General features: G+C 40.6%; 1 protein-coding gene across 5 annotated transcripts in view; it reads left to right on the top strand.

Annotated features, from left to right (window-relative positions):
• VPS13C (vacuolar protein sorting 13 homolog C) overlaps nt 1–14,861 on the top strand; it is a 390,940-nt gene that overhangs the window by 85,108 nt on the left and 290,971 nt on the right. For all 5 annotated transcript variants that reach the window (XM_068275765.1, XM_068275764.1, XM_068275763.1 and 2 more), the window contains 3 exons: nt 894–953; nt 11,749–11,808; nt 12,146–12,226. In XM_068275765.1, coding sequence (XP_068131866.1) covers nt 894–953; nt 11,749–11,808; nt 12,146–12,226 — 201 coding nt within the window. The remainder of the gene's footprint in view (nt 1–893; nt 954–11,748; nt 11,809–12,145; nt 12,227–14,861) is intronic.

Genomic DNA, 14,861 nt, shown 5'->3' with positions numbered 1-14,861 from the left:
CTGCATTGTGTGCTCATCTCTTCACCACACCCAATATCCACTACACCATTTTGGGTCATATTTGTGTACAGAATACACAGTCAAATGCTCTAGGATTACCATCACTGAAATATTTTCAGACAGTACTAGCAGATTGGGGAGACAATGATTTGTGCTCTTGGCAGGGAAATAAGCGGATTCCTGCCATACCTGCTTATCTCCCATTTTCAGATATGGGAATCATTAGTTAATGGCAAGCTGAGCATTTTCATGGTCAAACACAGCTTGTCTGTATATAAAAAACGCAGACTGCTGTTTTTGGTATTTTTTTCTATAATATGCTAGTTTCCTGGCTATGAGGAATCCTCTAGCTTTAGTACGTTTTTTGTTATGTCGATAGAATGAAAATACAGCTTAGGAAAACTGGTAAACAAAACTAACTTTTTTCAGAAGTTGGTGAAAATGGATAGCTATTTTTAAAGTGAACCTGAACGCTTGCACAGGACAGAAGGAAAGAATAGAGCAATGCACCCTGTATGTATTGAGAGAGTTTCTGAAGAGACTCTAATTCCCCCTCATCTGTGACTAAACACAAGTTGTAATTTGATCCCTCAGCCATGTCAACTGACTGCTATGGCAGAGCAGCTAATGGTAAACACAAGATGTTAATATGTCTGCTTCAATGAAAGCAGGAAGTGGACACTGCAGATTTATAGCAGGATTTGTTTTAGCTGTACCAAAGAAATATTTTTCTTTAAAGGTTAGTATGTTGTTGCTTATCTTTTAGAGCAGAGATGAAGTTCTGTGTTCAGGTCCACTTTAATGACAATTTTGATGATACCAGGGAATTTAAATAACAGCATATGCAGTACTATATGGTATGACATTCTTATAATATCTCTTAATATTCACAGATTACAGATGCCACACTCCCGGTATCTGTTGGAATCACCTTGGCGGAGCTCAGTCTTCAGGTACCTTTTGATTGTTACATGTAGTCAAGTGACTGAGAGAGGTTACATCCTTCAAAATGAGGCTCAGTGTCATTTACGTTTAGCTCTACATATTCTGCCCTTTTAGGATTGTATACACAAGCAAGGGTAGCCATGTCCATCCTGCTCTGACTTCAGAGAACCTGAACTGAAAATAAAAAGTCAAAATAACCATACACAGGTCATACTTGCATCCTGTGTAGTCTACTTCTCAATCTCTTTCTCCTGTCATTTGTCCCATTTGTCCACTGTGATCAATGGAATTCTCCGTCCTCCATTTTAAAAAAGGCCATTACTCCATAACAGCTTCCTGGTCAACACACTGTAAAACTGTAATATCACCCACTTTAGCTATAGGGTAACATGGATATTACCTTTCACATTCAGTTGTAACTGACAGCTGCTGATATATAGCTGAAAGCAACTGGTATAGTTCAGTTCTGACAAAATATTGTCAGAACTGAAAGGGATCACTGTAAGAAGAAAATGGTGAGGTTAGTATGTAATAATTTGCAGCTACATCGTGTTTATTTTAAATCATTTTACTCGCTTCAGGTTCCCTTTAAAGGAAAAGCAGGTGCCGAGGGGAGTGGTCAGTTTACATACAAATGATCATTAATCCTCTACACTCAAAATCCAGTCTCAGCAAAATTGTATTTCGTTGCAAAAATGGAGGCTCTTAGCTTCCAAAATATACATCAGAATTTTGTTCTTGACCAATTTGACAGCAGTGAGTTTCTGTTGTTTAGGATTGATCCCTACTCCACCTAAGGCAATATCATGTTCTACCTAACTATTTGAAATCTGCCTCCTTGACCACATTAAGCCTCAGAGAAAGTTTAGGCATTCAGTTCTGCATCAGTTTTACTAATAACATCTGTACTCTTCAAGAAAGCAACTGTTTTTTAGATAATTTTTTTTACTATAGACATAAAGCTATATTTGTCAGTGAAATTCCTTTTTCATTTCACAGTAAAATGTATTAAGGTAAAATAATTTCTGGCATTTTCGCTGGAGAATCCAGGTTTTATCTTATCCACAGACAAGTTAATGCAGTCTAGATGGCATGACATAAACCTAGATGGGCAGCATTTCCCGCCCCTCCTGCCTGAGGTGGAAATGCTGCAGATTTGTGCATAGTGTAAATAGGCCCTTACACTTGTAGTGCAGGAAAATAGACAATGTCAGACAATTTCTTATTAGGGCTAGTAGTATATGTACCTATGTTTATTTAATCATGTTACACCAAAGTGAGAAAGTTGCACTGTCTGGTACTCGTGATAAACAAAATTTTTTTTTTTTTTTGCATGCAACTTACACGGACAATGGAGGTTGTTAAATGTAACCAGGGCTGTGGAGTTGAGGGTGCCAGGAACCGGCCCCCGCGGCACACCTGCAGAAACTGTTCCCGACTGAGATTTTGACCAGATAGCGAGGGGAAGCAGCCTTATTCAAGCTAACACAAGGCTGTCACCCCTCAAAAACACTTCTCACTGCCACCACTACCTGCTGCTAGACACTTCAACAATTCCCACTCTGCTGTCGAGTGGTCTGCACTCCAGTGTTTTCGTATTTGGGTCAGCTTCGCGCTTAGGCCAAATACGAGAAAGCCACACACAACACAATCACACAGTAGCAAGGCACAATCAGGCACTGAACTTGTAACGCAAATTACACTGCAGTCTCTCTGTAGGCTATGAGCTGTTAGTACATCAGAAGTCAGGCTTATTAAATAAATATTTAATATTCCAAAAAGTGTAACCGTGCAGACAGGAATATTTACAAAAAAAAATAAAAAATTACAAAGACACACAAGACAGGTTGCTCAAAAATAAAAACGGGGATAAAATATTAACAGCATGAAGGTCTGAACTTTGTTTGCAGGAGACCGCTGCAGCTGGTTGGACCAGGGCAGTTCTAGCGTCTTTGCTATCTCCAAGGAACTACAAGTTGTGAAGGTTCTCTGCAGACCTTTATAGCAAGCAGCGTATCACCAGGGTACACATCTAGATATAATTCTAATTTCCTCAGAAGGTGCACAGAACGCTTGTCATATCCTTGCTGGCTGTGATATGCAAACTTCAGGGGTTTCCTGTCCCACTTTTGAACTTTGCAGACTTCAGTCAGTCCGATTGTATATTGGCTGTTTACATGTATAGACTTCAAAGCAATTCAACGCTTCCAGCCCAACTGGTCGGGTAATTGTCTAAGCGTTTCCTTGCTAGAGGCTGGGTAGATATTTCCTAATTAAATGTCCAGGTTTCTTTGGCTATTCAAAGTAACTGGTCTATTCAATGCAGACAATGGTATCTGCCTTGCTGGACACTGAATGCAATTGTAATTTACATTGACATACAGAAACTCAAAATGGCAGGGTCCCTCAGCCAGGTGACAATTATACCCCAAAGCCAGATGGCTTCTAAGAGACCTATACATGTGACCTAATACACAGCAGACAGAAAATGTGAAATATGTCTTTCAGGAGATACAATATGGCTGCTATTTTATACACAACCTTGCAGAGGGGTCAGAGCAGTTTTTGAGTACCTGGAGTCAGTTGGTTTTGTAAACTGAGGAGTTTGATTTGGATGATTTTTGTTATCCACAGCCCTGAATGTAACCAATCCAATATTTATAGCTTGTAGATAATTAGCTAGCTGCCAGCTACAGATCAACAGTGGCTGGCTTTGATTCATGTATTTTTCTTCCTGGTTCAGTGGAAGTTTGCATTTTAGATTTTTTTTTTTTTTTTTTTTTGCAAATTGCTAGCATTGCCTACTTTGATGGAACTTAACGTTAGTTTAAATCTGCATTCTTTTTTTTTCAAAACATTTTTATTGGTATTTCAACAATTTTACAGACACAAAAGGAACTTTGAAACATTTATCACTGTAGTAAAATTTGTATATAAGGCGGTAGTTCCCCTGTGTCTTACCCCCTTCCCCCCTAAATCCCTCCCCCTCCCCTTTATCCCACCCAGAGTCACCCTATGTCGCTTTCCCCAACCATTTGTAGGCTATTGGTCAAAGGTTATATAGTCCTCACATTCTTTAGGACAGGACTTTAAGTTGGCCTAGTGTTCCTCCAAGATCTTCCAGACAGTACCAGGAAGTGTATATGAAATCCTTCATAAGGGCCTTGACTTGATGTGAGTTGAAATGATGCAGAATAAAGTTCCTCCACATTTTAAAGAATGTTCTCGTTTTGAGTTCTTTCGCTTGAAGGGTACAAAGTCTCTCCATGTGAAAAATATATAGGAGTTCCTGCTTTAAGATTGCAAGATCCGGGGGAGAGGAGTCAAGCCATTTGCAAAGAATTGCTCTCCTGGCAGCTATCATTATGATATGACACAAAGAGGAGGGATGTTCTTGTAATGCATTGGAGGAGGAAAAGAAGTAGTTAAACACCATCAGCATTCTTGACTTTTTTATTTTCTTTTTACATATTTTATTTGTATACTGGAGTACCCCATCCCAGAATATCTGTATATTCGGGCACTCCCACATACAATGTATTAGATCAGCATTAGGTAAGGAGCATTTTGGACAATGTGGCTTATAGTTAGGTGGAGCTATTTTGTACTTAATGTTAAAAGCATATTTGCCTCTATGAACTAATAGTAGATGCGAAGATCTCCACTTCTCATCGCTGATGACCTTCCTAACCATCATATTTCCCTCTAAAATCAATTTACCCACTCCTTCTTCATTTAGTATTGATTCCCATTTTTTCATGGTAGAGGCAGCAGTGTCAGAGCTTGTCAGATTTCTAATTGTATCATACAGTTCTGCTAGGGAGATAACTTTAAGTGTCGGTTTTAAGATAGCATCGAACTTTGTTGGTACCATAATGGAGGATTCAGAATGGAGATTCGCAGCAGTCATTGCTCTCATCTGGGCATATGTTAGAAAATCACCTCTAGGTAGGCCAAATTTCAGCCTCCGTTCCAGGAAAGTAAGCCACTTTCCTTCTCGCATATTGAGCATGTGCCCCAAAGTTTTAAGCCCCTTTTCGTCCCATTGAGCAAATGTCTTTTGCTGAATGCTGGCAGGATAGTTGGGATTACCCCAGATTGGAAGATATTTGGATATTTTATAAGGGAGCTGACACTTTTTTCTAACAGCTTTCCAGGACGCAATTGTGTCTCTGAAGATAGAGTTGTGTTTTAGGCGTAGCGGGAGATTTTTCAGAGGCATGTAGGAGACCTGTGAGTGACCAAGGGAGTGCTTGCTCTTGCTCTAACGCTGTGTTGGAATATTGCTCACTTGAGGTGATGCAATCGTGGGAGTGGCGAAGCATAGCTGCAAGGTTGTAATCTCTAATGGATGGGAGGTTTAACCCCCCCAATGTTTTTGGCAAGGATAATGTGGCTCTTGAAATTCTAGGTTTCTTTGACTTCCAGATGAACTTTGACCACGCTGAGTTAACTGCCATTACATCTTTATGTTTCAGGAGGAGTGGGACTGTCTGCAAGGGGTAGAGTAGTCTTCCCATAGAAATCATTTTTATTATGGCTACTCGTCCCGCAAAGCCTATCTGGAGGTTTTGCCATTTTTCTAATTGAGTGATAATGCTCCGGATTAACGGGGAGTAATTAAGAGCATAGAGTTGAGTGGGATCTCTGGTAATATTTATTCCTAGATATCTAATTTTCGTTGTGGTGAGTTTTACTCCTAACTGCGTCCAGGAGGTGGTATCTGCTTTCGGAGATAGAGGGAGGAGTTCACTTTTATTTAAGTTGATCACAAATCCTGAAAGTGCGCCTATCTCTTGGATGATCTGCATTGCTATAGGGACTTGGGCTACAGGGTTGGACAGGAAGAGAAGGATGTCATCCGCGAATAACGCCTGCTGGACTTTTTTAGTGCCTACTTCTATTCCCTCCACTTTGGCTCGCAAAAGAATCGCTAATGGCTCCAGTGCTAAATTGAAGAGAAGAGGGGAAAGTGGGCATCCCTGCCTCGTTCCCCTTCTCAGTTCTATAGTTTTTGACAGGAAACCAGGCATAGAGACTTGGGCTTTGGGGTTAGAGTACATTGCTTTCAATGCGTTAAGGAATTTACCTCCAAAATTTTGCCGACTTAGAACCCCAAACAGCCAATCCCACTCCACCTGGTCAAAGGCCTTTTCCGCGTCTATGCTCAGGAGAGCTGCTGAATTATGAGTTATGGGGTATGCTCTTACTTGTTCTAGAATGGTGAGTACTTTTCTGATGTTAGTTACCGCTGCTCTGTTCCTAATAAAGCCTACTTGATTGGGGTGGATTAGCCTCGGCATAATGTCTGCCAATCTATTTGCCAAAATTTTAGAAAGGATTTTTACGTCCAAATCTATGAGAGAGATGGGTCGATAAGAGGAGACCAACTCAGGGTCCTTCCCCTCTTTAGGAATCAGCTTGATGTGAGCCAGCTGGCCCGTGGAGGGGTAATTACCTGTGTGAAGTATCTCATTATAGACTGCCACTAATGTCGGAGTAACCTCATTTTTAAGGATTTTATAATACTCAGAGGAAAGTCCATCAGGACCCGGTGCCTTTCCCAGGGCTAAGGAGGCAATGGCTTCCTTGATCTCAGCTATGCCAATGTCAGCATTAAGTAAGTCCTGTTCTTCATCTGAGATTCTTTTTAAGGGGATCTTCTGTAGACACGCATGTATATCTATCTGGTGCGGATTTTTAGACGTATAAAGCTGTTGGAAAAAATCAGCAAATAGGTTGCCTACTGATTGAGGGTGGTGAGCAAGCACTCCCTTTTTATCTCTAACTGCTATTGGTCTCATGTTAAAAAAAGGTCTTTTTGGTCAGAGATGCTAACAGCCTCCCAATTTTTTAATTTCAATACTTTTTTATTGAATTTTTCAAACTTCTTTTAACATTGGTCATCAACAACAAACATATTTGTACACGCCATGCTAGGGATCAAGTATATTGGAATGTCATTGTAATGTCCTTGGTTGTAGATAGTTCATTACTCGTAAACCATTGTATGAAACTCTAATAGTATTCTAAGCTAATTTTGGCAGATCTTAACAACCAATAGAAACTAGCAAGGAGCGCTATAGACATCAGGTAGGAGGTAAAGTGTAAGAAGATAGGAAGAAAGGAAAGGGTAACAAGCAAGGATGTTATATACTTTTGGTCATACATAGCGATTTAAAAGCTTCTAAATGGCTAGTGGGCAATTATCACACTAAGGAGATAACCATATACCTTATCCATAAACTCAGGAAATGTAGCAGAACCACTAGCATTGCTTATCTCATGGTATTGTATACTCTCGGCCGTAGGGAGGTCCGGGGTATAACTAGCAAGGTCTAACCTAGGGGACTCTTCTTAAAGGGTCATGGAACTCTAGTGTACAGTTCGTGGTGTTGTCTTTTTCGGGTGTCTTATTGCTGACTATGTGACAGTCTCACAGTTGGGCAGCCTCCCAATTTTTTCACCATGTTTATAATATTGGAGATTAATGTATGGTCTATGGGTTTCTTCACGCATTCTAAGCCACGTATCACACGTTAATTTAGCAGTTATCCAGGCTTTTCTATTTGGGTCCGTGGGACTAGATCTATATTTTGTGTATGCTTTTCTCACTTTTAATACTGCCTCTGTGTAACTTCTGTTTGCCTCTGTCTTTTTCTTTAAGTATCCCATAATTCTACCTCTAAGGACGGCTTTGGAGGCTTCCCAGAATAAGATAGGATTATCTACATGTTGAGAATTGTCTCCTTGATATTCCAGCCACCAGTTTTTGATCAATAGAGAAAAGTTTTCATCCGCGTAGAGGTGGGAAGGAAAACGCCACATAAAATTCTCTCCTTTAGGCATTGAGTCATGCAGTTCCATGAGTACTGGGGCATGGTCTGAAATGACCATGTCCTGTATACTTGCGTTCAAAAGCCTAGATGAGAGTTTGTCACGAATAAGAATAACATCAATGCGCGAGTGCGTCTTGTGTCTGTGGGAGTAATGTGAGTATTCTCTCAGGTCAGGGTGGAGAAAGCGCCAAGCATCAATTAGGCTGGTGGCTTCGATCAAGGTAGCCAATCTCTTATCGTGTGATCTTGTATAAGGGCTAAATCCTGATCTGTCTTCACTGGTCTCAACTACAGAGTTCATGTCCCCTCCTATTATGAGATTAGGGTAGGTGATTTTTGCTAGTCTAGATGTTAAAGAATCGAAAAAGACCTGATTTTGCTCATTTGGGGCATAGATGTTCCAGACATTATACACTTCATCATTAACCTTTAGCACAAGAGACAGCCATCTACCATGCGGATCTGCGTCACAAGATAAGATCTCTGTTTTAAGCTTTCTGTGTAGCAATATTAGCACTCCTGCCTTTTTGTTTTCTGCGGGGGCGCCATATACCTCTCCTACCCATTTTTTCCTCATGTATTGAAATTGCATCTGCGTGAGATGTGTCTCTTGTAAGAGGCATATATCAGGGGATAATTTTTTTAAGTGATTTAGTATGCGTGATCGTTTTCCTGCCGATTGCAATCCTTTTACATTCCACGATACTAACCTCATATTATGACAAGCTCAGCATGGTATATGACTTTTAGACTTATAACAATAAGGCACAGAAAGATTAGTTGATTAGATGAGTAGCGACATAGTGTGACCCTTAACCCTCCCCCCCCTGAATCCCTTCCCTGACATCTTGGTCCTCTCTCACGAGGAAAAGTAAAACGTTTGACATTAACCAAAGAGTATCTCTCAGGGAAAAATCACCTTTCCCGTTCATGGACTTAATTTTTTTTCCCGATGGTGGCTCTCCAAACTGCTCCAAGTTGGCCACGCTTGCTCAAAATAGTCCTATGTTGTAAAATAAGGAAAAAGTTGCCTTTTGAGAGGGCTGCAGAAACATAGCTTGGGTTGATTACTCAGGCTCACTTCTAGGAGGCGATGTTTGTCTCTCAGGAGATGAACGTGCAGAGGGCTTTGCATTGAGAAGGTAATGCTGCACATCTTCGGGTGTGGAGAAGTTGCGCTGTTTTCCATCCGCCTCTATGATTCTCATTGTGGCAGGATAGAGTAACATAAATTTGATTCCCCTGCTGGCTAGAGTATTGCACGAGGGTACAAAAGCCTGTCTCCTTTTAGAAACTTCAGCAGAGTAGTCGTTGAACAGGCGCAAAGGGCAGTTCTGTATCTCAAGCTGGTCACCGTTACGATAGGCAGCCATTAGTTTAGTCTTGTCTGCAAAGTCTAAGTATCGCACCATTACCATGCGCGGCAGATTGCGGAGTTGTTTTTTGCGTATAGGGCCGACTCTGTGTGCCCTTTCAACCTTCAGAGGCGCTTCTAGGCCCAGTGCCGTGGGGATTTCTTTGGCACATATGTCAAACAGTTGAGAATCAGGTATCTCCTCAGATAATCCAACTATTCTTACGTTATTACGTCTGGATCTGTTTTCGAGATCCTCGATTCTATTGTAAGCTAGGGCATTATCTCTGAGGAGGGTTTCTATTTTACGGTTTGCAGATTGTAGGTCGTCCTCACAGGTCCCCACTCTCTGCTCAGTCTCTTTTATTCTTTTTGCGTGCTGCTGCACGTCTTTCTTGATGCCTTGTAAGGCCTGCTTAATAGTGTTCTGTATGATGGCCTGTATCTCTGGCGCTAGGGCCTTGCTTACCTCCTCTGCTAGCTTCTTGTAGTCTATTTGCATGCCGCTTTTCGTGCCTCCCCTCCGTGAGCCCACCTCAGATTCTCCCTCCGAGCTGGAACAGCGAGACTGCGTCTCGTCATCTTGGGTCTGCAGCGCTGTTTTCCGTGTTCTCTTGCCCGCCATCTTGGGAGTGCTTTCGGCGTCTGCCCTCGTTTTGTGACTAAGGCGCGTTAGGTAGCGGTCCATCCACTGGCGCGGGGTCTCTCCGTGGGCAGCTGCGTCTCCCTGACCAGAGTAACTGTCGTCTCGGCGGGCAATCGCTGGTTAGCGGACTGATAAGCGAGGCCAACAGACGGAGCTCCTCTCTTAAGCTTCCACCATGCGGGCGCCGGAACCGGAAGTCCTAAACCTGCATTCTTATTTTTTTTATCCTGCCAACGGGTGAACAGTGCTGTTAAGTGACTTTAGATCCCTTGCAGTATACCATAGCAGTCTGACTGGCAGTCTTAAAGAGGAACTCCAACCTAGAATTGAACTTTATCCCAATCAGTAGCTGATACCCCCTTTTACATGAAAAATATAATGCTTTTCGCAAACAGACCATCAGGGGGCGCTGTATGACTGATTTTGTGCTGAAACCCCTCCCACAAGAAGCTCTGAGTACCGCGGTACTCTGGGCAAACTGCCACAATGTAACAAGGTTCACAGACAGGAATTAGCTGTTTACAGCTGTCTCTAACAGCCAAAACAGCTAGGAGCAGCTACATAACCTGGCCACAGTAAATATGTCACCATGTAATAAATGTCAGAATGTAAATTAGGGAGAGGAAAGATTTTACAATGAGCAAACACTGACTAAATCATTTATACATAATTATGGTAAAAAATGAAGCAATTTTTTTACTACATTATTTTCACTGGAGTTCCTCTTTAAGGTGCGTACACACATGCGACTATGGTCGTTTGAAACGATTGTTCCCCGATCGTTTCAAACGACGATCGTTTAAAAAAAAAAAAAGCAACCAACGACCATTAAGTCTAATGACGGACGAGCTAGATCGTTAAAAACGAACGCTCTAGCTTGGCGGATTTTTTCCAACGACGATCGTTTGCAAAAGTAGTTAATCGTTGGAAACGGTCGTTCGTACTAGGCTTGACATGCGCATTTCGCTATTTCTCCATGGAACTTTTCATTTTGATGCGCAAGCGCAATAGTTGCTTTACTTGATGTAACGTTCGTTCTAACGATCAGATCGTTACACACTTTTAAAAGCTAACTTTACTTAGATCGTTCTTTCCTCAATTAAAAGATCGTTCATCGTTTACAACGAACTATCGTTGTCGCATGTGTGTACGTAGCTTAAGGCCTGGTGCACACCAGAGTTTTTCTGAGCATTTTGAGTTTTTGAAACCTGCTGCTAATGTTATCCTATGTGTCTATGCACACTGGAGCAATGAGGTTTTGTGAAAAAAACATAGCATTACATTGGGAAGAGCTTTTGAAACCTCTAGCGTTTGGGGAGCTTTTCTGGTGTGTCTCAGCCCTTATAGAGTATAGCAAATCACAGCTTTTCTGCATTTAGTTCGTTAGTGTTTCCTATTACCTCCTCATGAGACTCACTGTTGGGGTATCTTTAGATGAACTTCCCCAATCAGTAATCACCAGGCAGAAAGTAATTAGCTTGCAGTTGTATGGTGAGTGCATTTGCAGCTCTTTGCTTAGAGTGCTACATATATTGAAGACCTTGACATGCACCTCTAGGTGCCTGCATGTTGCCTAAGTTGGCAGTTAAGTAGAAAACTGAAGTTCACTTGGAACCTATTTTATAATCCTTTAGCAACACCAGCCAAAGTAAACTTTTCCTCCTTTTTTTTTTTTTTTTTTTTTTTATATATAGCTGTAAACATACAGCTGATGTTATATTTCAATCTGCTTAGTTTTATCGTTTAACATTTCAAACTTAACATGCACAGTATATTATGGAACAGCTGATGTACTCTTATTAAGTTTTATATTGCATTAATTGCTATCTTGGTGAACTATATGCCAAATATGATGATCTTCTCTCATGGTTCTTTTTCTTCTTTCTTAATACATGCACAAGGAATTAATGTAAAGATTATCTGTGTTTTTAAACTTTTCATGTCAATCTGTTTCCTTTTGACAGACATGCAATGAGTTCTGGACACCGTGTATTCTAAATGAAGCAGCTAAAGTTATATATAAGGTAACCCTCTCTTTGCAGTCATCAAATCCAATTCTAAAAACCCAAATATAAAACCAGTACTATGTGTTGTGAGTCTGTGACAGACGGTCTTCTTTAGCAGAATATATTTTAGAATGTCACAGGATGGATACCTGTGGAGCATCTTGAATTTGATATTGTAACTGTATGTCTAGTTAATGAATGAAAGACATTGTGTGATTTATTTGCACCATTCATTAGCTTTTCATTTAGTGTCTCATGGAATTATTAGTTTATGAAGTCAGTTGATGTCATGAAGTTAATTTCTTAATGTAGCAGCACCATCGCTAATTACCTTGTACTTTTCTGTTTTCTCTAGCTGGTTCGTCTGGATAGTTTCAGCACCTATTGGAATGTGAATAGTAAACTATATCACCACCAATCCACTGAGGCTATTCTGGTAAATATATTTAAGTTTTTTTAAAGTGTAGTCTTGAATACCCAAAAAAATGTATGTCTAAGCGCATTGAATATGCAGTCATCTCTCCACTCACGCAGGACTTTATCTGCATGATTGAAGGTTTGAAGTGATCATATTGAACCTTTATTTCTCTTCAGTGAATTCCTTTATTAGTGAATCATCACCAATATGTTTAAAATCTCTGAATATAGTGGCATGAAGGCTTAGCATCCTTGCATTGCAGCATTGTGTTCCAGGTTCAGTTTTCTGCCTGAACTCTGGAATTCATACGTTCTTGATGGGTTCTTTTCTGAAGTACTTTTTCTTCTCACATCCAAACGTAATACTAGTCCCCCTTAACCAATCAACCTTAGATTATGACAAGGGTAGCAGACTGTGACTATCCTACACACATGTAGTATGAAAGCCGGAAGCTGTAATAGAAACTGCATTTATTTTGGCATATATTTATTACATTTAGCTTGTGACCCATATCTCTGTTTTTACATACATGTAATGATGAATTACAGTTTAACATTTGTTTTGTAAACCACATTACTGCCCCTTCCCCCCCTCCTTAAGGTAATTAACTACTTCAATACCAGCAGTGTCTGGCACCATAAGGACCAGAGACTACTAGTACCACAAAATGGCGCCTACCGACGATTTGCCGCACAGACCCATCACCTCCGCCAGCCACGCCTCTCTCCCATCACCGTAGTTCCCCCTTTCTGCTGTCCCTATGACGGAAAATTTTTGAAAGCCGGTCAGGAGCAGATTTCATTGGCTTTTGACCCTGTCATCACTGTCAGCCAATCCCATTAGCTTACATTGATGGACAGCGTCAGGAGCCAATGAAAGGGGCTCCTGACCTGCTCACAGAGCTCTGCCGTCGTAGGGACAGCAGAAAGAGGGAACTACGGAGATGGGAGAGAGGCGTGACTGGCGGAGGTGATGGGTCTGTGCGGTGAATCGTTGGTAGGTGCCATTTTGCGGTACCAATAGTCTCTGGTCCTTATGGGGCCAGAGACTGCTGGTATGGAAGTGTTTGAAATCTACGTCCTAAACCTACGGCGTAGATTTCAACTGCGCTGGTCCTGAAGCGGTTAAAGTTCTGTATTGAAGTAATTTGCGATGTGTAATGAAACATTAACAGATTTTGTGCAGTAGAGAATTAATTTTATAATATAGGTCACTTGACTTTTGTACTTGTACATGTGATTTTTTTTTTTTATGCAATGGTTTTAATGAGCCCTTTACAATAGCATGATCTCAGACCAGTGAATTCAGTCATTCCTTTTAAACCTATTAGACTAATGCCTGGGTAATCAGAGTGGGTTAATGTATAATCGTTATAGGTTTAAGCCTTGCAGTGTACCTGTTTGTTCTGGTTTCATTTTCTCCACTTAATCCAGTTGCATTGACAGGTTTTCATAAAAGATCAGCTGTTTCCTGTGACTGGGCTTTATAGCTAACATACACTTGCACAGTTATTGCTACCATTATGTTTCTAGAATGAATGGTGTTAAACTTAGCATTTTCTACTACGCCCCTGTGCAATTAGTATTTTCTACTATGGCCCTGTACAAATTACTCGTTTATCAGTCTGCTGGCCAGCCATATAGCAACCCCTACTTTGTCGGATGATGTAATGTCAGACCATACTTATCGGCCTGTAATAAAAGCCTATGTTTTCCTGTGTATCTTAGAAACCTTCCCAGTAAGGTTCTCTATGTGCCTTATCAATTGTTCCTTAAGCAAGCATTCATCTACCTCGTGAAGGACTTATGATCATGTTAAATCTTTCAGTCTAATGCATTTTATAGGAAAAAACAAAAAGGGCCCAAATGAGATTTTTGCCTGTTTGGCTCACCATACCTTGTCTTACCTTGCACAGAGGGTTGTGCAATGTTGAAAAAAAGCTTTAGTCTGTCATAACATTCTGTACAGTTAAAGCATAGCAAGACTGGAAAAACGAGAACAAAAATATGCATAGTTTTACATGTTACCTGTAAATATATATTTTAAAGGCTTTACATGTTAAATGTGTAGTACAGCTAAGAAATAAAACATTAAGATCAGATACATCAGTCTAATTGTTTCCAGTACAGGAAGAGTTGAGAAACTCCAGTTGTTATCTCTATGCAAACAAGCCATTAAGCTCTCTGACTAAGTTAGTCATGGAGAGGGCTGTTATCTGACTTTTATTATCTCAACTGTAAGTGAACTGTTTACTTTTTCTCTGCTAGAGGAGAGGTCATTACTTCAGACTGCTCTGAAAGAATCATTTTGAATGCGGAGTGTTGTGTAATCTGCACATATTATAGAATAATGCAATGTTAGAAAAAACACTATATACCTGAAAATAAAAGTGTGAGAATATTTTCTTTGCTGCTAATCTTCTAGTAATTATTCATAGTACACAACCAATTCATTATATCATATTTTTTTTTTTTCGCTTCAGTGTGTCTTTAAGTAGTGTTAAATGTTTTCTCAATAAAGATGACCGTTTTTGGTTCAAGGGATTCCTGGAATTAAAGTATTTGAAGGAACATATACAGAGTTGCACATCCTATCTCAGTGTCCAAAGCCCGCCCAAGGGCCGAACGTAGCCCTCCAAGCCTTTCCCAGCGGC

The sequence above is a fragment of the Hyperolius riggenbachi genome, chromosome 3 (assembly GCF_040937935.1).
Source record: "Hyperolius riggenbachi isolate aHypRig1 chromosome 3, aHypRig1.pri, whole genome shotgun sequence".
Taxonomy (NCBI): domain Eukaryota; kingdom Metazoa; phylum Chordata; class Amphibia; order Anura; family Hyperoliidae; genus Hyperolius; species Hyperolius riggenbachi.
This window is presented reverse-complemented; position numbering and strand designations above follow the sequence as displayed.